At 42.2% G+C, this 23,689-nt stretch overlaps 1 protein-coding gene across 1 annotated transcript in view; it reads left to right on the forward strand.

Moving 5' to 3' along the window:
- Positions 1–2,521: 2,521 nt before the first annotated feature.
- Positions 2,522–23,689, forward strand: part of LOC111856631 (matrix metalloproteinase-17-like) — a 32,744-nt gene continuing 11,576 nt past the window's right edge. Inside the window, exons 1-3 of the mRNA XM_023836748.2 lie at positions 2,522–3,033; positions 21,441–21,573; positions 22,737–22,872. Of these exons, the coding sequence (XP_023692516.1) occupies positions 2,950–3,033; positions 21,441–21,573; positions 22,737–22,872 (353 nt within the window). The 5' untranslated portion in view covers positions 2,522–2,949. The remainder of the gene's footprint in view (positions 3,034–21,440; positions 21,574–22,736; positions 22,873–23,689) is intronic.

The following is a 23,689-nucleotide window of genomic DNA, read 5'->3' on the forward strand; positions in this document are numbered from 1 at the left end:
GAAATGGATTCATTCACAAAAATTTATGTAGCTTTCAATTTCTAATGACTGAACCACAAATGCTTCAAGCATATGCACTAAATATTTTATTGCATTATTCGTTAAATTTGCACCAAAAAATATGGTATAGTAACACATGAGAAAAAAGGAAGTTGATCACACGGACATTTGCATAACAGTAAACAGACGGTATGTAAAATCCAGTGCCTATGTTAGCTGTATAAAATTATATATTTCACACATGGATTTTTTCATGGAGAGATTCTTTAGTGTGCAAGTCTTCCCTGTATAGTATGCGCTGGTTAGGCTGGCAGGCCTGCTCACGCATTCATAAACCAGTGAGTGAATAAAATAATAACAATCAAATTTAATGAAAATGAAAACCATGGCTGCCCAGGAACCATTTTGGTCAATGAATCGCCAAGCCAATGAGCTGGAGGTGTAATTAAATCTTTATTTTATAATAATGCAGGCTGCTGCTCTTTGGGAAAAATATACTCACAAATGCACAAATTTACCCAAGATAGAAATTCCTTAGAGCAGCTACTGGAGGGTATAATTATTCCCTGTAAACAGGTTATTATGTCTCACTAGTGCATTTGTGCACGATTCCAGGGCCGCCCACCGATTTTCCTGGAAGGATCCACTCTCCCTTCATTTCTTGAGATGGACTTTATGTGAAACAGAAAGATCTTGGCCTCAGCACACTGGCCAATCACTGCTCTCATTTGTCAAGCTGACTGACCCCCTACTTGCATTAAGTTTATACATTCTTGCTTATAGCAGGGGGCAGATGTTATAAAGGAGATCGCAGAAGCTTTGTGTTCCGCGTCATTTTTAATTAATTCAAATCAAGCAACACAATTTCTACAATTCCCTGCGTGGTGTCACCCGTCGTTAAACAGGTAACCTCCCATTAAATGGACTGATCTAGGCAATCACGCGTTAAATACAAAAGAAAAACACTTTCGTTAACCAAAATTGACATTCAGTCATTTTTACATATACAAAAAAAGGTGTGCTGTAACTTACCAGAGAAAACTGTGGGCAGTGGTAGCTTAATGGTTAGGGAAGAGTAATTGTAATTGAAAAATTGCAGGTTTGAATCCTTGACCAGCTAAGCACCACTGAGGTACCCTGAGCAATGTACCCCCCCCCCCCCCCACAAGTGCTGCTTCCCTGGGTGCCGAATTAGCTGCCCCCTGCTATGTCACTATATATCACATATGGGTTAAATCAAATGCAGAGGACACATTTTGTTGTTGTGCTGTGGTGTGTCAGCAATGACCACTCATCACTTAATTCTAACATAGAGAGTGTAGAGTTTGGAATTTAATTTGTGAGGCTTCCTGTAATTGGTTAGTGTTTCTCTGGCGTCTTTGATGACTGGCTTTGTGGTTGTGGCTCTCGGTGTCGCGTCTCAGGGTCCATGACGACCGTCTGCTTAGCCAGTGTCCTGTTCCTCTGTTCGTGGTCCTGAGCGGCTGGAATTCCACAGCTGGCACGTTGGCGTCTCCTTCTTGGGTTTTCTGAGTGCTTTACTTTCTGTGTTTCTGTCCCACTTCAGGTTTCCTGGATCCTGTCTGGGTTTTCCGGGCCTCTGCACCTCACCCTGCCTTCCTCTGCACCTCCACTGCCACGGCCCTCAGGAGATGGTATCTTCTCGTATCTTCTCTGATGGGCTTGCACTGCTTGGACCCCTCAGATTTTAGCTGAACATGATAACTGTATTAAGACTACTGCATATTTTTTGTGTTTTATTGAACTTACTCTGTATAATATATGCTTAGCCAATTTCCATAGAATAATCCAATAATCTTCAAATCTGTTACACATTTTTTCCTTCTTACATATTCATTTGCATTCACTTAACCATTCATTAATAAGACAATACAGTTTTTTTTTATACTTTTTTTGTCCATTAAAAAAAGTTATTCATGCCAGTCTATACCAGCATCACTCTTAAATATTAATAGTAGATCTGGCATTGTTAGCTCTGCTATGGTTACAGTTCTTCGTTATATCTTTTTAAATTTTGAATGACTTAATCGATATCCATCACCCCTTTATCCTGAATCCCTTCCGATTAATTTCTGTATTCAGGTTGGGGAAAATATCTTCTCATAATGCCCCAAATGTAGGGCAATTGTGTTTGCTGTAATTGTAATTCATGTGTGTGTCTGTGTTTCTTATATCATACCTGATGACTTTCAGTACTTATCATTAGTTATAAATCAAGAATGTAAACAGCAAATATCCTAAATAAATGATGGGCAAACGGGCTGCTCTGGCGGTCATGCCAGTCATCTTCATATGACCCACGCAGCGGGTTAGTCATCTCCGCAACATGAATGCAACGTCGTAAACGCAGCTCGCATCGTTAATCAACAGGGTGCCTAAGTGGCTCTGACTACTGCCCTTGTCTCCAAACGCCCCTTTTCCAGCGTCAAAGAGTCCCCCCCCCCCCCTCCACCGCCCTCCTTGATATTTATGCAGCTGGAGCTCTGGCGCCACAGCCAGTTCGCGGTCCACGGAAGGATGACCACGGGGCGGCTGCACACTAGCGATTCATTCCTCCGACGCTGCGCTCGGGGCTCGGATCGCTCTTCTGCCAACTTATTTGCGGACGTCTTAACTCCTTAACGGGGAAAGCTTTTTTTAATGCAACCATAGACATGCGCGTCACGTGAAAGCATTTATCCCCGGCGCAGTTCATTCTCCGTGTCATTTTCATGGGACACAAGCGTTCTGCAGGTAGTGATTTTGGCACGGGCGGTGATGGAGATGTGACAGCGGGTACATGCATCCTATTGCGGGGATTCGGGACTCACCGTCCGTGGCTGTGGCGGTCCGGAGTGGTGTTATGAACGCATGAAGGACAGGAAAAAAAAATCGTGATTAATTTTCCAAAAGTGGGGCTTCTATAATTATCGGATTATCTCTTGAGAAATGTTTTTGTTTTCAGTCATTTGGTTTTTATCCGAGACTTCTGCGGCACCCTCGCTCACGGCCGAGCAGATGAGTATGAGCATGGTGAGTGACATATAAAAGCCGGTAGTCTCCGGTATTTTTATTTCTGAAAAACCAAAAAGGAAATAGAAACGATCGATTAACGTGGCAGATATGTAATTAAACGTTTAACCTTTTTTAGAAGTGCGATCGATTAAAAAGCTGTTAAGGTAACTTATAGAAAGCGTTACTTTTTAGACTCCTGCGTTTCAGAAAGAGGAAATTAGAAAAAAATAAAAATAAATAATTTGAAATTAAATTAATGGTAGATCTACCCTATTCAAGCATCAATTCATTTTTCATTATACGTGGGGGGCGGGGCTACTATTAAACATTTAAAGTTTTTTTCCGACTTTGTTACCATTGGAGAAGAGACTCTGGTTACATTTAACTGGACTTCACCTATGTGTATGTTATTAATTCATTTGATAACAGATGCAAGTTTTTTGATATAGGCATGTGTCCCGAACATAAATAGATTGAAATTGAATGTGTTTTTTTATATGAGTAGCTCATTCTATAGCTCATTCATTCGAGTCATTAACAGCAGGAGACTAATGTTAGGTCATTTGAATACATTGTTACTTGTACCTGAAAAAACAAACAAACAAAAAACAATTTTAATTATGCCACATTGAAATTACAACTTTCGTGTCACGGTCTTATAGCCGTTGTAGGTAAATTGCTTAGGAGCTGGTTGTCGTAATTTAGCTGATTAACACAGCTCCTCTTGGGTGGTGGGGAACTGAAACAAATTACACTAATGTAGAGGAGAATCGGGAGGGAGGTCTGAGTGGGAGGAAGCCTCAGGTGAACTTCATTAACAAATTAGGTAGTTCAGTGGAAGTGTCACAGGATAATCATCATGATGATGATTATGATGATGATGATTATTATTGTCATAAGTATTATTATTGTCGTCATCATCATTTATTTTTATTATTTTTATTACAATTTATTATTAATAATGATGATGATGATTATATATTTTATAAAGGAAACTTAAAATTGTGACAACTAAAACTTAGAGCCAATCTAACTTTATCTTCAGAACCAGCAAGCCACTTTACTAAACTAAATAACATGTGCCCTATACAACGTCCCACCCAGACACACCAAATAAAACAGCCACCGTGTAAAACACAAATGCAGTCGGCAGCATAAATGACTAACCATGTAAAATCTGAACAGCAGGGCCGTAGCCAGCTATGAGGTCACTGAGGTCTGGACCTTGATTTTTTAAGAGCTAAAAGTAAAATTTGAAGCTAAATATTCACCTGAATAAAAAAATTAAGGCGAAGTTACATTTCACATAACTAATTACTTAAAGAAAAATAAATGAATAAACAGCTTATGACGGTATCAATAATGTGATTGACGAGACCTTCCTCCCACTCCCCGGGGGCCAGACCTCACTATTTTTCAAACCCTGGCAACGGCCTTGCTGAAACCCACCCATAATTGCCATATTTACACCTAATCTAATCACAGAGATGCTCAGCGGTTTATTAAAAGTGATCATCATCTATAAAAGATTTTTGTTAAGGAAGCATCGTTAGGGCGTATGGTTTGGTAGCGTTTGCGATGTTATTAATGGACTGTGAAAGTCTTGAAGCTGTGGGTCTAAGAAAGAAAATTGCAGTGCGAGATGTTGCTGTAATTTCTGAGCGGTGGATTGAGGGATTGTATACACTCAGAGGAGTCTGGGGGCCGCTACCCATCACACAGTTCGGATCAGTTATCATGATGAAAGCCTTAAATGCACAAAAAATACTTCACACACATTTTCATCCCTAAGGACTGTAAGGGGGGGCAAAAGATGCCTGTCAGATGAAAGGAAGAGGATGTAGATATCTATAAATATCTCAGTGCAAGCGATCTGTTTTTCTGACTAACAGATTTCAGGGGAAAGCTGTGCATCAAGTAATTTTTCAGCCTAACCTTTTGCGACTTGTTAGGTGCACCATGAGAAGAGCAGGGGGCAGGAGGAGCTGTACCTCTGCTTGTTTTTCTGTTCAAAATTCTGCATGCATGAAACTGGAGTGTGGCTAGGAAGATGGTCTGAGTTATGTAGAATTCTGAGCATTAAAATGAGATTTAGCAGTTTTTAGTGTTACCTCTGTGCTCTCAGGCACCCACAGCCCCAGGCCAAAAGCCCCAAACCAATGGTGTAAACAAATTAATTGTTCTGTACTTCAGGGGTCAGTGAAGTTTTCTGCTTAGAGTTTCTGCTCTAAGTGAAATGTTGGTGCCGATTTATTGGGCTTTTATTAGGCTGGGGATGCTTGTCCTTTTCTCATTTATTTAGCAGATGCTTTTATTCAAAGTGAATGAGAACGCAGGGTCAGCCTTTGAGCAACTAGGGGTTAAGGTCCTTGCTCAAGACCCCAACAGTGAAATTACTCTATCGACCATGGGACCTGAACCAGCGACCTTCCGATCACAGGCACGGAGTCGTGACCCCACAGCCATACACCTTTCCTTTGTAGTGTCGTGGATTTTCCAGACCACTTCCCTTGGCGGTACACAGACCTAAAGTGGCAGGAAGCTGGTGGCATCTGGTGGCATGTGCTCCTCCAGCAAAGACCTGCCTTGTCGTGTTTTGAGGCAGGGAAGCACCAGCTCCGGGTGAGCACCCCCGTCGTGTGCTCGGATCACAGGGTGCGCTGTTCTGGCGGCGGTGTTGATGCCGTGACTGCGCCCCCTCCCCCCCCCCACCTCCGCTGAGCTGAATTAGACTCTGAAGTCTTGTGATGCGCGGCCCTCGGCCCCCTGTCGCCTGCTTTATCTTGCCCACGGATGAGTTCTTAGGGCCAGGCATGGGTACAGCTCAGAGGAGGGTGAGAAGGATAATATCATGAATAAAAGATGTGACAGCGACGGCAGCCTTTGCATTTTATCGTCGCTTACTCTGTCCTTGCCTGCTAGTTTCACCGAACACTTGTGAGCGGTACATGCACTCATCCACAGAACACGTCCGCTCACGCCTAATGCTCCTACTGTATAATACACAAGCCATTTAAGAGATATTTCTAAAGCACTATTAAATTAATCACGTGCTATGATTCATGATGAAAAATAATGTGAAAACAGCAGAATCACCTTTTGAAATTAAACAAGAACTGGGGAAATGAATTGTCATTTCTTATTTAAATGTTACTGAAGAATGAAAATGCAGCTTTTCTCTGATAATGACAAATAACAGCACTTTTAATTTTCTCTTTGGCTAAGTAGAACTTGTATCATATTTAAGTAATTAAATTAAATGAGGATTGTGGGGTTTAGCACAAAACGTAATTATTTAAACGCCAGCTCCTTAAAAATGGCCAACAATACTACAATCACAAATCTAAATTAGTCAGAGGCCACTCGGAATTATCCAAAACTGAGTTTCTGTTATTTGCGTAATGGGCTGTCATAGTGGGTATGTACAGTGACGGAGGCAGGCAGTGTTATATTGATCAAATGAAACAAGGCTTCAATTATTAAGGACAAAAGGCACAGTGTTCATAAACCGGCAGACACATGCATTAGTCATGGCATTTATTTTGGGGTTATTTTGTGTGTGGTATATCACAAGAGAGCGATTTATTCTGCTTATTAATGTCATCTTGAAGCTGAAGTATTATGGGGGGGGATGGTTTCTTCCCACAGGGATCTTCAGTACTGTCACACAACTGAAGACAGAGAAAAAATGGCCTAATCTGTTGATTATTATGTTTACATAATCAAATAATTACTTAGAATGAATAATGTCTTAAAGGGTGGTGGCACAGTGAGTTGTGTTTACAGATTTATGGGATACTAGATATTAAATTTCCCCAAACTCTGTCTGCATGGAACTTCCACGTTGTCCAGTTTGTACCATAATTCCTCTTATATTCCAAACGTGTCATGCTGGTGAATCAGGTGCTTCCTGTATTGGGTGGTGTCCTGTTCATGGTTGGTCTCTGCTGCACTGTTATGTCATTTAGATGAGTGGCTATTGAAAATAGATTAGATTAAGAAGGTAGACGGCAGGCATTGCAGCTGAAATGGGGAGGTTGGATATGTTGGTTTGTGGAAAGGAAATGAAGCCATTTGAGCCCATACACCTTCCTACGTTACATATTTTGCCTGGTAAAGAATCGTCATCATAGCCCAGGCCACAGATGTCCCAAAGTTAAGTGATCAGGCACTTCCTGTTCATTGTTGTCTCGGGCGAGAAATGGCTGTAATTGGTCTCCAATCAAATTGTCCGCTACAGTAAACGACCTCTCGTATGCTTACCCACGTTGTCCATGTGCTCAGATCAACAGTCTGAGGCAAGGGCAGCACTAACTGGCATACAGCGATTTGTCACACATCATTATTTATTCTCCTTTTTTAATCTCATCATTGATTATTCTCCTGGGACTTTATCCTGGATAAGCACTTTGAAGAAGGATGGGTGATTATTCCAAAGTGTAAGAGAGGGGATGAAATCCACGCAGACCGACAGTAATGTGAAGGTATACCTGGACTTACTGGCATAGGAGTAATGACATGGGGCAATGGGGCATGGGCTATAACTGTATCACTAGCATGACAAACATGAAATTGAAATGACTGAAATAGAGCTGTCATTGTTATATGATGCACGCAAAAATATTTGAAAGCTGACTTTCAGGAGCAAATCACGATTCCGAAAGTTCCTTTTGAGGACAATATAGCCAGAGACGATAGAACAGTGGGATCTCTGGTCCACATTGCCCTTGAAGCATCCTATAGGTGGTGTGACTCAGTGGGTTAAGGCGCTGTGTCTGTGATTGGAAGGTCACTGGTTCCCATAATCCGTAGTTTGTTTCACCATTGGCCCCAGTTGCACCAGGCACTGTCTCACCCTCCTTTCTCAACTGTGTGTTGCTTTGGTTGCTAAGTACATGTAAATATTGTATATATCTGGTGTACATTACCTGAACAGCAGAGGCCATTGATAGAGATCAGTAACCTCCCAAAGACATGTTCATAGCAAGTACAGCACCAACGCCTGGCAAAGAGAGCAGCCATCTTGCATGGTTCATTTCCCCACAATTATCATGCCCTTCATGCTGTACCAAGCCCCTAATTGATCAACTGAGCTGCTTTGGAAGAGGTCCAGTCAGAACCTCAGACAGGAGATTTCCAGTTCTCATGTCAGCCAGACCCCTGCTGTTATACTCACTCTGAGGCCCTTGGAATCAGCCTAACAAACCACCCCCCCCTCCCCCCCCCACCCCCCCAGACACACACCCCCTCAAACTGTAAACTGTATGGTGAAGGCCACCATTGTCTTTTCTGTAACATAACTAGGAAAACTCCCAATGTGCAAGGTTCACTTTTATCTAGCTATGTAAGTGGACAAAAGACGAGGAACATAAAGAGTGTAATGTAGTATTAACAACTGAAGGAAGGTTTGGAGTTGGGCTCTTTTGAACATAGGAAATCAGAGTTCAGCAGGCAGTTACGTACCAGTGATTCTCATTTCTTCATCACTCCCTGCCTCCCCTTACCAAAATAGACAAGAGGGAAATTCTCAACGTCCTGTGCCTCTTGAACTACCCCAGGGAGCAGAATCATTACAAAGATGTGTAAAGTGTCATTCTCTTTTTTTCTACTTCTGAAAGGGGAGCACATCACCTGTTTAAAACGCTTGTCAATTCTGTTAAGAGCCCCCGAAATCCCCTTCAATAACAGTCTTTCCAGGTAATTTTCAAGCTGATATTTTGGTTGTTTGCCTAATTAGCATTTTTCAGGTCTTAACAAGGCATGGATTTATAAAATGCTTTCCTCGTATAAGGGAAGCCACAGAAGACCCCATTTAGAAATATAAAGAGGCTTTTGATATGCAGAGCAGAATCAACCTTGACTCTCTTCAGATGGTATAAAAAAAGGCCGCTTGATATACGCTGTAGTTCCAGATGTGTTCATTTCCATAACTTGCACAGAGTTGTTCTTGACATGTGAGTAGATTTGACAGCTGGAAAAATTGAAATGATGTGAGGTGTTATACAGTTAATTTGTCTGTAATAATGACAATTCAGTGCCTATCTAGGGTGCTGTTCTTCTACCATGTCTATTTGTATGACATCCGAGATTACTCCTTGTTACACAAATTTGCTGTTGAGCTGGATGTAATTCATCCATAGCTTGGAAAGCAGATTTATTTGTCACAGAAACAGGGTCACAGGACGTGACAGCCAGAGGTATTTAGCCATCAGTGCAGTACCTGATTGCTAGTCTCTTAAGTTTGTCATGCAAAATAGCCATAATTTCCCTTTCAGAACTTGTTTGTGTTAACTTAGGAACTTGGCAGATGGTATTGCCCATAGCCTCTATTGTAGCATACTGTGGTAAATTGCTATCAATGCCAATTATGAAGGGAACACAGAATAAGAAGCCCTTAGTCAACTGCCTTTCTGTGGCCTCTTAGTCCAATTGTGTAAAAGCAGTACCAATAGAGTAACCATCAGAGTGGAGAAACCCAAAGAGAGATGGTTATGGGTTGCGGTCAACTGGGATGCCTTAATCCTGTATGTTACTCTCATATGTTTACATTGATGATACTAACCCAGGTGTGACTAAGCCGGTCAACATTGCGCAGGCCAACAGTAACGAGTGCTAACAGGATGCAGCTGGTGGCTGCTAATTGCCCCAACCAGGAAGTGGGACTGTCTTCCCTAGTGTAGCTTAAAGTCAGAGCTGGGGAGAATATCAGAGAGAAGGGAAAGTAAGCCAGTTGTGCATGCTTTCTCTGCCCCTGTGAATAGGCAAGATGGAGGATATCCGCCCCAAAGGGATTGCTGCCTCCTGCCTGACCGCATCCATGCCAACGGAAAGGGATGACATGCTAACTCCATGGTCTCCACCTGCACTTCTGCAAATTTCCCTTGTTCCCTAAATAAGCTTCACCCCTCAAGGGCTGCTTGCCTGCACTCTCATCTCCTGTAGCTCCCTGCCCACCACACCTGGCTTGCAGTTCAGCCTCTGATGGATGCTGATTCAGTATGTGGACTTAATGCCAAAAGGCTGACATTTTAAGTCACAAATGTCACATTATTAAGGGAGTTACTCAACCTGAACTGCTCCGCTAAATATCCAGCCCTATCAACTGTAAACCTTTAAGCCGTGTTTTTTTTGCTTAAGATAATGTTTGTTAAGGAATAACAATGAGAGTTGTATGCGCACTGCATCTTTTCCATTGCCATTGTGCTCTCTTATTCACTGTGCATGTTTTGTATTTACCACTGAAACTAAACAGCTGCAGGCTAAAATGCTACAAGCTCCCACTGTGTCCTTAAAGATACCTAACATGAATTGCTTTGCTACGAATCCTCCACAGATGTACCAGATTGTTAGCAATATGCAGCAACTGCCTTAGGCGTAATTGTCTGCTAAGCAAATAAATAATGATGACATTATGTTTAAATACAGGGATAACAGGAATAAAAAATACGGCATAGTATTGTGTATGTGTAGTTCAGAGGGTCATTTTGGCTTGAGGGAAGTTCATGTCCAGAAAGTACAAATATAGACCATGATTTTCCAATTTAAAGAGTCACATTGACAGAGTACTCAACTGGTTCGCTGCAACAAAATACTGGTCTGCATTTGTACTTTCTGAACCTGAACTTTCCACCTCTGTTATTGACCCATACAGACGTTCTGTATGGAGTTACAATGTTTTTCGCTTGTTCCCACGAGCTTCTCCCCTGCAGCCCAAAGACCTGTATTCTACAGGAACCAATGATGTTTGAATATTTTTTGCACCCCGTGTAACCCAGGATAGTCACTTGGTGACACAGGTGAATTGATGGATAAGGCGAAAGTCTTAAGACTCACAAAGACTCCTTTTGCACCCACACTGCCTGTACAGTGGCTGTCTTCCCAACTGTTCCCTTACAAGATTTTGATGAAATTTCTCTGCAGAGAATCTGTGACTTTGATGCAATTTCCACAGAACAACTTCCCTCCACGTGGCAAACTACACCCTCTGGATGTTCGTATTATTTTAGCTGAAGTGGCAAGATGCTTGTTTCATCAGTGATTGCAGAAGTTAAACAACAGCCGGTAACTATGTCTTTAGAAGAGAGATCCCCCAGCGTCAAAACCATTTCTGTAAATATTCCTCAGGCACGTTGGTCGAAATTGCTAATTAAGACACAGCAGCTATTGTTGAAGTGGTACAGGGTAGTGCATTACAGAGTAAAATACCTAAAAAGGATCTCAAAGTTGTCACTTAAATTACTATTGGAAAAAAAGAATATCTATATACTGTACTACTGAAAGTTGAGTCAGATAACCCCATGAGTTAAAAAAAAAAAAAAAAAACATTAATTAAGGCTGATTGTCAGTCAGCATGAAGCAATTTGCTTAAAGACCTGAATTTCTGATTTAGTGGTTCAATATTCTGTTCCCAAAAGCACTGTTGTACTCCCTGGAAAAAAGATGTAATTTTGAAATGCTTCAGTAAAAAATCCTGCCGTACACAGTCACATGGGGTAAAACATCTATGCTAAACAATGACCTAAACTCAATCCGAACATTTTCAGAAATAATTTCTTCTGAGGCTGGAAACTCATGGTTAATAAGGCATGGTATCCAGTGAGCAGAAAGAAGTGCAGTTCATGGGGAAAGTTTGTCCTTGTGTATCTCTTCCGGAGGTTTTGCAGTAATGATCAGAAGCATGGATCCCTTGGTGGGCAAGTTACACTGTTGGGCCTCCGTGTGTAGAATTCAATACAGATTACTGCCTGTACAGAAAAAGACAGAGGACTATCCAATAAAAATATGCCTCAGTCCAACAGAAACAAAATAATTGCTGTGGCATGAAATAAATCGAAAAAAAAAATATGACAATAAAAAAGAACTAAACAGAGTTAAATGTGAAGAAATAGGAAACAAATTTGGAAATCGGGAGTAGGGAGGTACAGTAATGCAGTGATCTATTTTAATACACATATGCGATGGTCATCTGCTGTGCGGGTCTACAGGGTGTGATTTCTCAACCGGGAAATTTTTTATTGGTTTCCGTGGCAGCTGGTAATAACATTGCTCAAATCTCTGCCGTAATACATTTGGTGTAAAATAATTGGGCATGTTTATGATAGGGAATTAGATGGTTCAAGAAAGTATCAAGGGCATTTACTGATGTAAGGGCTCAAAGGTTGGAGCCGTAAGTGTAGCCTATGTCAGCTTTATCTACCTGTAACTGCCTTGACCACCTGAGGATTAGCAATAAATAAATGTTTTTGGTTTTACTGTGGAAAAAAAAATATTACAGTGAGTTGACACTGCATTTCAGTCCCTGTCTTTTTGTTGGCAGCATCGCCTGTGCATGTTACCAAGGAACATTAATAACTGCACAACATCTAAAAACTGTATGGGTGAGTGGAACTTATATGTCTCCCGCTGAAAGGCTACATGCTCTTTCCTATCTGGGCCAAACTAGCTGTCAAGCGATCGATATGGAGCGCATTTCATGAAGGGAAGCAAAAGCAGGAAGGAACTGTAATTTTCTCTCCCAGTGCGAATAAGAGCATGTCAGCTGTAATCCCCCCCACCCAGCCTGCACAGCCCCATGAGCCCATGCCCTCCCCACCGAGAGGCAGAATATCCTGGGCTAATCACCGATTGTGTGTCATTGAGGTCATGCTCCTGCACCAGGGGGACCAACAAGAGTAGAGTGGTTAAACTGGTGTGAGGCATGATTACACTGCTCCTTCCTGATGGAGGCTCCCGTTTTATAATAGCTGGGGTGAGAGGGAAAGGAGCATTTCCTGACCTCCCAGCTTTCTGTCCAACTGTGGCAAAAAAACACAATATCAACAACAACCAGGATGAGACACAACAATGTAGGAAAAAATCCACTCTGATTTCAGAGAGAAATTGCAGTGTGTCTCATCATACACTTTGATTCTGCTCCTCTGTAATTATCATTACTGGTTCTCTTGGTATTCTCTTCTTATGGCGCTTTTTCACTGATATACAGGAACTGAGCCATATCCGAGCTGTACTGTGAAGAGAGACTAGATACAGTGCAGTTACAGCTGGCTCCGGTTTTCCACTACGGAAGTGTCGGCTCGATAAAGGCGTTCCCAGGTTTGGAGAGCGACAGTGAAGTAAAACCGAAGAGGTGTTTATTTATTATCCACACAGTGTACATTATGATTTAATATGTGCTAATTTCCTAGCACATCTGTGAGAATCGCTGTTTTATGTTGACATCAGATAAAAGCGGAATTTGAGAATCTGTCCTTTCATTCTTCAGATAATCCATGCGCAGAACACTGGTATCTCCGTGCACTTCGACCAGTCAGATGGTGGTGACGCAATTAGCTCCGTTTGGTCACGCCTTCAGCTGGCCATGTCAGCGCGCGGTACGGCTCGGGTACGGCTCAGTTCTTCATGGCAGTGGAAAAGCACCATAGCTGTTGAAAGACAGCAAAGTCATTCATGTTTGGAAGAGCAAACTGTGCTTTCAGGAACATGTTCTTCCCTGCGACATTCAGAATGAAACTTTTCTCATTGACTTACGGGACATTTTGTTGTGAGATTTTGTATCAAAAGAAGACAGGAACACTTGGTATGGAGTGAAGAGGTGTGACTCCAGTTTGAGAGAAATCCTGTTTATCGCAGATTAAGTGTTTTTATTTACTTTCTAAGTTATTTACCTATTGCTAGCTGTAGGTCGACTAAGGGCATTTTGGAGTAGTCTGTGAGCTGCCTTGCAAATAGTTCAGTAAGGCTTACGTTCAAAGATACCTCAGTTAATAAAACACAACTAAACCAAGCAAAGACTGCTTAACGCGATAGTTATTAGTAAGGGCAGTCAGAAGGGTTATTGGGTAAGATGACGGCTGGTTGCTTAAGAAACTTTCTTATTGGTCAGTGTGGAGCACTGCCAAGTTTAAGTTCATTGCGTTGATGTTTTAGCTGGTCTCAGCTATATATTTACATTTTTTCCATCTAAAGGGTCTTTAGCCTGAACATTCCTCCTTAACATGCTGTTACATTTTCCCTACCTCTGGTCAAATTGGCTCATCAAAATTTCACCTCGTCTACCTCTGTGAAGAAGTGATTTGCCAGTAGCAAAACTAAAAAAAAAAAAAAGACCTGTAAGGTGTTAAGAGTCTTGGAGAAATATTCATGAAATAACTATTTCATCAGTGAGAACTTCTAAATAATCTCAAAGAATCCTTGAAGTATATATGATTTCTGTGCTCCTCCGGAGGTTCTCTGTGTATGATGTAATTATGTCTTAACCTCGGCATCATCATTAAGCATCTTGGCAGCCAGACCTGAGGGAAAGAAAAACCAGTGTCATTTTACCAGTATACATCCCCTAAATGCAAATAGGGCTTCTGCTATGAGACCTTATCAACAATCCTGAGAAATGGACCATGCAGGAAGGACTGGGATCATGTGACTGAGCACTGCATTAAGCTGAAGTTATTACATTTCGTTCGGCCAAAAAGCAGGCATATGAATTCGTATTATGAAAGAGAATATACATGCAGCAAAGATGAGGTGGAAGTATCTTGGCTTCCTCATCTGTATTTTGGATTTGGCAGAATGCTAGACATGGAGGCTGCGAGGCTTCCTATCCATGATGAACAGCTGGCCTTGTGAGCTGATGTTAGGTGTGAAGGTGGAGAATGCTTTGACATGATAGATATTCAAGGCAGACAACTTGGAGCTACGTAGGAACTGTGGTTCTGTAATTCTGTGGCTACGCTGTATAGTTTCTGACAGTACTTTCACACGCTGATTAATTTATCTGACAGATACAGTTTCACTTCTCAGCTTTTAAAATGAATTTTTCTGTATTTTATGAAGCAGTCCAGGTCATGTGATTTTCTCAGGTGTGTAAAGGAGCAGGATGTGGATTGAACCAGCAGAGGTTTTGGCTACAGATGCAAATCCTGTTTGGGATAAGATAAGACAACCTAAGATAAGACAAAATAAGCTAAGATAATATAAGATAACCTTTACTGATCCCAGCGGGTAATCCTTGTGCATTATAGATCTCCTAAGTGTCCTGCATCTCCTTGGTTTGGCAAGGCTCTGCTGATCTTTTTCACAACAGTTTTACTGCTGGTTTTTCACAGAAGCCATTACTGTGGTGACAGCTGCCCTGACGCCTGTGTTTTCACTCAATAGAATAATCGGTAAAGTGATTCAGGGAGACGCTGCATTTTTAGTTTAGCTTCCACACAGGAAATCGTTCTCCCATGCCATCTTTTCAGCATTGTGGGTACATTATTTCATTATACATGTTGTCAACCATTAATTATAGTGTGCAAATGTAGCACAGAAGTTCCTGTGGGAGCTTTGTCTTGATTCTTGATTATAAGGTGCCACGACCCGATGTAGGACAGTAATGGGACCTTGTCAAAGCAGCATTCAATAGGCTTAAAAGCTGGCCAAAGTTCTCTAAACTGCTTAATTATGATGCTGGCGTATAAATAAAATATTGTGGCATGTTTGACAGATCTTGCTGTTAGGTAAGTGGCAGCAAGCTAAAGGGGATCTCTTCGAGAAGCACACCCTTGGGCTCAAAGATTACGGGTGCCATATTCCACGTGTGTGATGGATGGTCTTTGTGTCTTCATCAAATGTTAAGTAAAACACATTAACCACACCCTACGCTGACACCCCCTTCCCCAGAGCTATCAGTACAATCCCTGCGCTCATTCATTGGGTTCAGCCGGGGTGTCGCAGCTGTGGGGGGGGAGGAGGGCCGGGGGGGGGATTGTCTCTGTTCATTTGTATTCGTCAGCACAGGGTTATTTCAGGACAAGAGGATGCGTGTCACACAAAGGTCACTGCTTCGCTGCCTGCAAGTCATAGTTCTTGGACTACAGAAGATTTCAGAATAACAAAATAATTCCAAGCACAGCAACGCTTCAGACCGACCAGACGCAAGACAAGAGCCCCATTCAAGATGCGGCTTGCCCATCTAGTGGATGAATCACAGTTTTCAGTTAATTTTTTATTTGGTTGATTTCATTTCTCACGGGGATCTCACCAGCTATTTTTGTCTAGTGGTCTTTATAATGATGAACAGATTTAAGTTATTGCTGAAAATGCTCATTATCCGTAGGGAAAAGAGTAAGAGAAATTTACATATAGAGATGTTTTTGTCTTTGAACCTCTTTGTTGGACCTGTAATTAGTTTGTTAACTCTCTGCGTGATACTGTAATAGTTTTGGGGTATTTCACATTCATTGTGAAGCGTGCGAGACCGTCTCAGATAGTTAATGAAATTGCTTGCATCTTTGTTATCCACTGTCCTGTTATTTCTACAACCAATTCCTGAAACACAAAAACTTTATTATGCTAATTAAAGACACATTAATAAAACTCAATTGGATGCCACTTCAGAGAATTACCTTCAGGAAATAACATTTATTATAAAAGCTTTGAATTAATGTCTTGAAATGATGTAATTTTTTAGTAGACACAATATCCGGCACAATGTCATGTGTTCTGTAATTACCAACACTATCAATACTTAAATTAGTATGTATATATTTTCAGGTTACAGTGGGTCTGAATTGTCAGTTCACTAGGTTTTTGTGGAGTTTGCATGTTCACCCCATGTTATACCGTTCTCTTATCGGTACTGGGCTTAGAGTCTGTGTACATGACCCGAGAAAAACATGAGGGGGCATCCAAGATAGGATGCCAGTCCGTTACACACACTGACACATTCACAAGGGCAGTTTGGAGACCCTAGTTCCTTTATCCATATTTTCTTTCCACTGTGGGAGTTTTTTTTTTTACCTTCTACTCCTTTTCCATTCTGTACAGTTTGCAGGGAGAATGGAGGGAATGAATTAATATGAGGCTCAGGAAGTCAGCCACCAGGCACTAACCTATCACCTTGCTGAGAATGCCTTTAATGCTCGCATGGGATGAACCAGGCAGCCCAGGTCTAATGTCCTGACAGTGTTTCTGTCCCACTAAAGCCGATTCAAGACTGTGTTGAAATGGTGGGATCACGTGAGAAGGCAGAGCGCTAACCTGCCACTGTCACCCCCATTCGGCGTGAAAACACTTCCTGCTACTCTATGTGAGAAACTGAGAATGCAAGAGGGGTTTCAGACGTGTTGCTGTCGGTTAACAGCAGTGGATCTCTGCTGAGACCGCGGCGAACGTGCGGCCGTAGTAATGCAGTTTGGCAGAGGGATGCTGTCATGATTTAAATCTGTGTAATCTGAATAGCGATGCAGTGATGTAAATCTGTATGATCTGGTTGAGAATGTGATGATGTCGCTTTCTGACGTGTGGCTGTGTCTTTTGAGAAGTAAGGGGCTTCCCACTGTGACATTGGTCTCGATGAACACCCTGTCTGTGATTTTCTAAGGTGTCCTGTAAAACACAGAGAGGCTGTGGAGGTTTTGGGGTGAGGTTTGAGTAGAGACTCTCTTCGGGATCAGAGGATTGTATGGGTCAAGTGGGATGTTTTGGTTTGGAAAGGCACCCCAAGTGACTCAATACTCCAGGCTCGGGCTTCCCTGGAACTATTTCCTCATAAATTTTTGCAGTTGTGTGAGAAATTTTGGATGATCGTTTTGGATGGGGGGCTTTCATTCATTCAGGTGAAAGGGGCAGGGGCCTGTATAACACTAGTCTGTTTTTTGACTTAAATGAGCAAATTGCTCAGCCAAGAGATGAGAGCTGGGACGTTGTTCTTGGACTCACCTGGACACACAGAAAACTTGTTTTATACTGAGTACTGTGAAATCCAGGTGTGTAGGGGCTTTTCCATGTTTCACTGCTACCTTTTTGGCTGTTAACTGAGCTTGACTGACCCAGAGGTCTAGAATCTTGTTAATTTGTGGAAAATCCTGGCCCATCTGACGGGGATTGGACCCACAAGTCACTGTGGAGGTGTCACTGCTCACTGTAGAATGTAATGGGTAATTGAACTGGCACCTTTAAAATGGGATAAGTAGACAACCCGAGTAACATAAAAAAAACTTACTGCTTTGCTCTCTTAAATCAGCATAGCATAAACTGATGAGGGCCAGGCCTTTTGCTTTCGGACACGTCCTTTCTATAATACAGAGTGAAATTGCTTTATACTCAATACATTGATACAGATAGGTAATGTAAGTCCCCTGAAATATCCCTAGCTTCACTACGTTTTGCAAATTTAACATACATTTTCCAACCAATTTCTAGCCATACGTGCTGGTTGGGGTCTTACAGCCTGTCCTAGGTAATGCAAGGACACCAGGACTACAGTCACACATTATATCACATAGCTACATCATTTAGGATTGGAGGAGGCAAGCAAAAAATCTGAGGGGGGAAAATTGTGCAAACACTACGATAACGTGCAAGCTCCACGATCACACAGAGCGAGAGGTCGGCATGGAAACCTTCAGCGTTGAAGGGGCGTGGCTACAGTGCAGCCCATAGAGCCACCATGTCACTCTAAAGCACCATTATGATTTCCCAAATTTATCGTACAGCTACATATTGCTTCATGTGTTCCCAAATAAAAAAAGACCAAACAGTTACTTTCCCTTTTACTTTTTGCCGCTTTCAATAATCCATTTTCATCATGCAACAAATAGAAGCTCCCCGTTAATCAGATTTCAGTTGTTAGGCCTGGGCGTGCAAAAGACATTGGCTTAGTATCCGTTCAGAACTAATTTCCACAACCAATTTCTACGCCGGCTAATCAGATCACAGCGTTAGTGGAAAGCTGGGTTTGGCGGCATCTGCCGGGTGTCAGCCATTGTGGAGAAGCTGATTAGATTCACAACTGATAAAGCCTCTCCACAAATGCCAGAGTAACGGCTGCCGGAGGCGCTAGTGCGTCTGCGGAATTGGATTGAACCGGAAATGATTCGAATGATATTTGTTTGTTGTTGTGAATTCGTTCATCATGTGCAGTTCGATTTCCTGCATTAAAAAAACAAGCATCCTCTGCGGAGTTGGAACGGTTGGATCAAAGACACAGATACGAGTCCATCTGTTTTCTGTTCTGAGCAGTGATTTAGCTTGCCTTCAAGGAAACCATATTAATTATACTGGCACTTTAATTAATCAATTTTCATTTGCAGTGTGACCCATTTTGCCTGTACTGTTATATCAAATTATGTGATATATATTTCACATGTGATCCCACACATCAAGGACATTTAAATCTCATCTATACACCTACCTATCTTCAAATTGCTTATTGAGTACTGGAGAACCTGGTGCATGCAATCATGACCACCCTGGCCCGATAAACCCCATCCCACCCTTACAGTCAACCCCCCCCCCCCCCCCCCACCGCCCCTCTCCATTTCAGGGTGGACAGAAGAGAGACTTACTATGCCATTTCATCGTAAGGCTGGATCCCTGTGAATTTCGCTGTGCCGCGAACAGCCTAGCAATCCTCTGTCACTCCTCCTATTTTTATGTATCCCCACTCACGAAATTGTGCTCTGGAACTCTTCAAAGCATTTCACTTAGACGTTTCTCATTAAGACCCAGGATCAGCCTGTGACCTCCCTCCCATTAAACAACACAGCTGAAGCCCTCAGATGATTTCCTGGCAAATTTCACTGTTTCTCAGCTGCTTATCGGGATCTAAGTTCCCTACTGCTGCAATTACCTGAAAAGGAACAATATCTTCAAAAAGATTCATTATGTGTGTTTTTTTCTGCTCCCTGAGACCCGTAGAATATTAGCAGTGCGTAACGGAGGCTACAGAAGACAGATGCGATTCACACCATATTTTTTTTTGTCCCTGGAAGTCACACTATGTTCCGTAGGATGGGCTACTTTTCCTTGCATCTTATGTCATCTCTGACTCTCTGTTTTCCCAGGATAAAGTGCGAATGTTAACTGCACAGCTGCATCCTGTGCGACACATTGGTTTCTGCGCTGCCGCCTGCTGTTGCCAGTGCACGGCTGCCAGAAACCATCACAGGAGTGATCTTAGTGTGTAACAGATCGCACCTGTTTTTCCTGCTGGCTGCTGGGATCCGAGGGAAAGCGACAGAGACTCTGATCTCCGTGAAAGATTATTGCTGCTGTTTTAAAAAGACTAGCCCTACTTCAGTTCGCAGTGTCAATGGTGAAGGGAAAATGCTTTGAGAAACAAAGAGCTCCTCCCAAAAACATACACAATAAACACCAAAAGATGCCGCCTTGCCTCTCACTTGACAATGATTGACAATTAGTGCTGAAAATGAGATTCCTTTCATTCTATAATCTCTCTGGAATTCTGTGGCCCAGAAGTATATAAAAATGCAAATTTTCCCACTTTTTGAATTAACCTCTTGTCTGTGCAGGTTTCGCCGCATAAGCCATCCATTTGACCTCTCCTGGATGTGTTTGACATCATAACCTTTCATCCAGTGAGTTAATGAACTGGATGGGCTTGAGTTCAGCCGGCGATTTTCGAGAGGAGCACTTTAAATCTGGAAATATTGGTGCCCAAAGCAAATTTCACGAATTCCCCCTTAGGCAGCCGATTCCCCCAGGATTCTTTGCAATATCGATTGGTTGCACTCACACTTAAGCAAATTCCCAGAGAGGTGACTTTCTCAACTGCCAGTAATTAAGGAGGGAGGACTGGCAGTTTGAGGATAAATGGAGTCCATCCAAATGATAAGCTAATTGTGTCCCGGTTCTGTTGATTGAGAGATCCTTTGTACCATCCATGTCCTGGTGATTTTTAGCTGAACCACTGATGCCATCATTCCTTAATGTTTTTCTTTTCTTTGCTGAGAGTGTGTGCATGGAAGAAAGTGATTGCGCAGATCTTCCACATGGAAGATCGGCCACTTCTCACTGTCTGACTTGGAAGCCGCAGAAATGAGGCTGTCTAGTTAACAGATTTTCCTGCCGTCCGGTTTGGCTGCATGACAGGACACCGGTTATATCTTTGTGATGGTGTCCATTAGATGATCCAAAAAGCATCAGCTCAGCTGAAGACAACCGACCAAACCGTCCCCAGCAGCTGGTTCCACCAGGTGCTGCTGGATAGCCCTGACTTGACTCTTGGTTCAGCCTCGAAACTGGTGTGCAACCAAATGAGCTCCATCAAGCTCTGCTTAGTGTGTGGGTGTTGATGGATGAGAAACGTGGGAAGTGTAATATCATCCGGTGAAAGATGCGAAAGAACTCAAAGAGTAATGTTCCTTTAACTGGTTCGTACAGGTTTTGTGGTTATACATTTGCCTGAAGGAACAGATCACACAGCTGATAGACTGAATATACAAGAAAATGTCTGTAGTCCCCGGACTGACAGTGGTAGCATGGAGTACAGTCCACATCTGAGAGTGAGAGATCTAGAACACTCTATTGCATGGCAAGGTTTGTCTTCAGGTTTAAGCATGAAAGCAGGGCCAGACAAAACAAAAGGCTGCAGGAGGAGATGATCAGGGCTTCTTTTTTGACATGGTAATCTGCCCTCACAGGATTGGCTGAGCAAGTTTGGGTACCTCCCACCCCCAGACCCTGTGACAGGACAGCTGCAGACCAAGGAGGCTCTGACCAAAGCTATAAAAGCCATGCAGAAGTTTGGCGGTCTGGAGGAAACAGGGGTGTTGGGTCAGTATGTGTGTGTGTGCATGTGTGTGTGTGTGTGTGTGTGTGCATGTGTGGCATGTTTCTGTGTGTATGTCCACATATTAAATTCTGAAATCTGTGTGTATATCAATGTGTATTTTTGTGGGTCAGAATATATATTACATTACCACATAGGGAAATTCAATTTTATCAAAATCTGTGATTGCAGTCAAAAAGCTAAACAAATTCCAAAAGACTTGCATTTTGTTTGATTACCTATGAACATAAGAACATAAGAACATAAGAAATTTACAAACGAGAGGAGGCCATTCGGCCCATCAAGCTCGTTTGGGGAGAACTTAGCTAATAGCTCAGAGTTGTTAAAATCTTATCTAGCTCTGATTTAAAGGAACCCATGGTTTTAGCTTCCACTACAATAGCAGGAAGACTATTCCATACTCTGACTACACGCTGTGTAAAGAAGTGCTTCCTCAAATTTGTTTTAAAATGTTCTCCCGCTAATTTCCACTTATGGCCACGAGTTCTAGTATTTCGACTAATATTGAAATAGTCATTTGGCTGAACAGCATCCAGACCCGTTAGAATCTTATAGACCTGAATCATATCCCCCCTTAGTCTCCTTTGCTCAAGGCTGAACAGATTCAGTTCCGCTAACCTCTCCTCGTAAGACATTCCTCTAAGACCAGGAATCATTCTCGTAGCTCTTCGTTGCACCTTTTCTAAGGCAGCAATGTCCTTCTTGAGGTATGGTGACCAAACCTGCACACAGTATTCTAGGTGGGGTCTTACCAAGGAATTATATAAGTGTAACATCACCTCCCTTGACTTAAACTCCACACATCTAGAGATACAGTATAACCCAACATTCTGTTCGCCTTTTTTATTGCTTCCCCACATTGGCGAACTTATGCTTAAGGTTAAGACTGGGTAGAGGTTAAGGTTGTCATTGTTGGGATTAGGGTTTTGCCCATAGAAATGAATGGACTGTTTCCACAAAGATATGAGTACAGGTCAGTGTATACATGTGAGTGTGTGTCTGTTTCATATTTTTTAGTTGGTGTGTTTAGAGTATTTTCTGTATATTTTGCATATCCAGTTAGTTATACAGGTTTATGTAGATGTTGGACTGTATTTTGGACCTGTCCTTCTTCATGACTCTATATCAATGAACATCTCATCTTCAGATGAAGAGACCCTGGTCCTGATGAAGACACCGCGCTGCTCTCTACCTGACCTTTCACAGTCAGAGTCACCTCTGAGGCGGCGGAGACGCGCACTACCATCTCAGACCAAGTGGAGCAAGAGGCACCTGTCTTGGAGGTATCCTGGAGCACAGTGCATTATAGGAGATGCCACTCCATATTGTTGTCTTCACCAGATGCCATAACTGAAAGATGTTTATTTGTCATAAACTTTCAAATAAACTGACAGCTACATCTGGATTTTCCACCTGAACTTTCTGTTATGGTGTCAACGGGTAGACAAAGCAGTGCAAAGGAAAATAGTTGAAAATCATCAAAGGGTTGCTGTACATCTGGGTATCCAGAGTGAAGCCTGGAATAGATTTTAGTATCATAGATATTACATTAACTTATTAGATTCTGTTTTGAAAAAAGGAGTACCTTACTTCAGGTTATTTGTCTTTTGAATTTATAAATGAAAGTCTAATAACAGCTTGCTTCTGGAAGGCAGACAATTTTTTCCCACCTAGAAAAATTTAATCCTGAGATGTATTTCTCATATTGTCAGTGTGATGCTAGTTGTGTTTGACTCCCATTCCCATTTCTGCTGGTCCTCTAATAGATACTGTGACACATTGGGGGGGGGGGGGGGAGGTGTAGATGTATAAGCATTCCAGTGTACTGTATGTGTACTTGATCTGGTGCAAAAGGCAGATAATGAATCATTTAGTTTCAGTAACATGTGCACATCAGACAGACGCAAGCTCATGGGCCCTCTCTGAAGGCCCTCACTGCAGTGTGTCCTGACACAATACCAACAAGCAGAGATCTAATTCTTGTCTTATTGGGACCTAGAGGACAGAATCTGGGGCTTCGTCTTTACAGCATCTGTTGTCCTTAGGAAAGCTCGCTTGCTGTCACAATATCTGTAATAGTTACAGTTCTGTGCAAAAGTC

The sequence above is a fragment of the Paramormyrops kingsleyae genome, chromosome 2, assembly GCF_048594095.1.
Source record: "Paramormyrops kingsleyae isolate MSU_618 chromosome 2, PKINGS_0.4, whole genome shotgun sequence".
NCBI classification, from domain to species: Eukaryota; Metazoa; Chordata; class Actinopteri; order Osteoglossiformes; family Mormyridae; genus Paramormyrops; species Paramormyrops kingsleyae.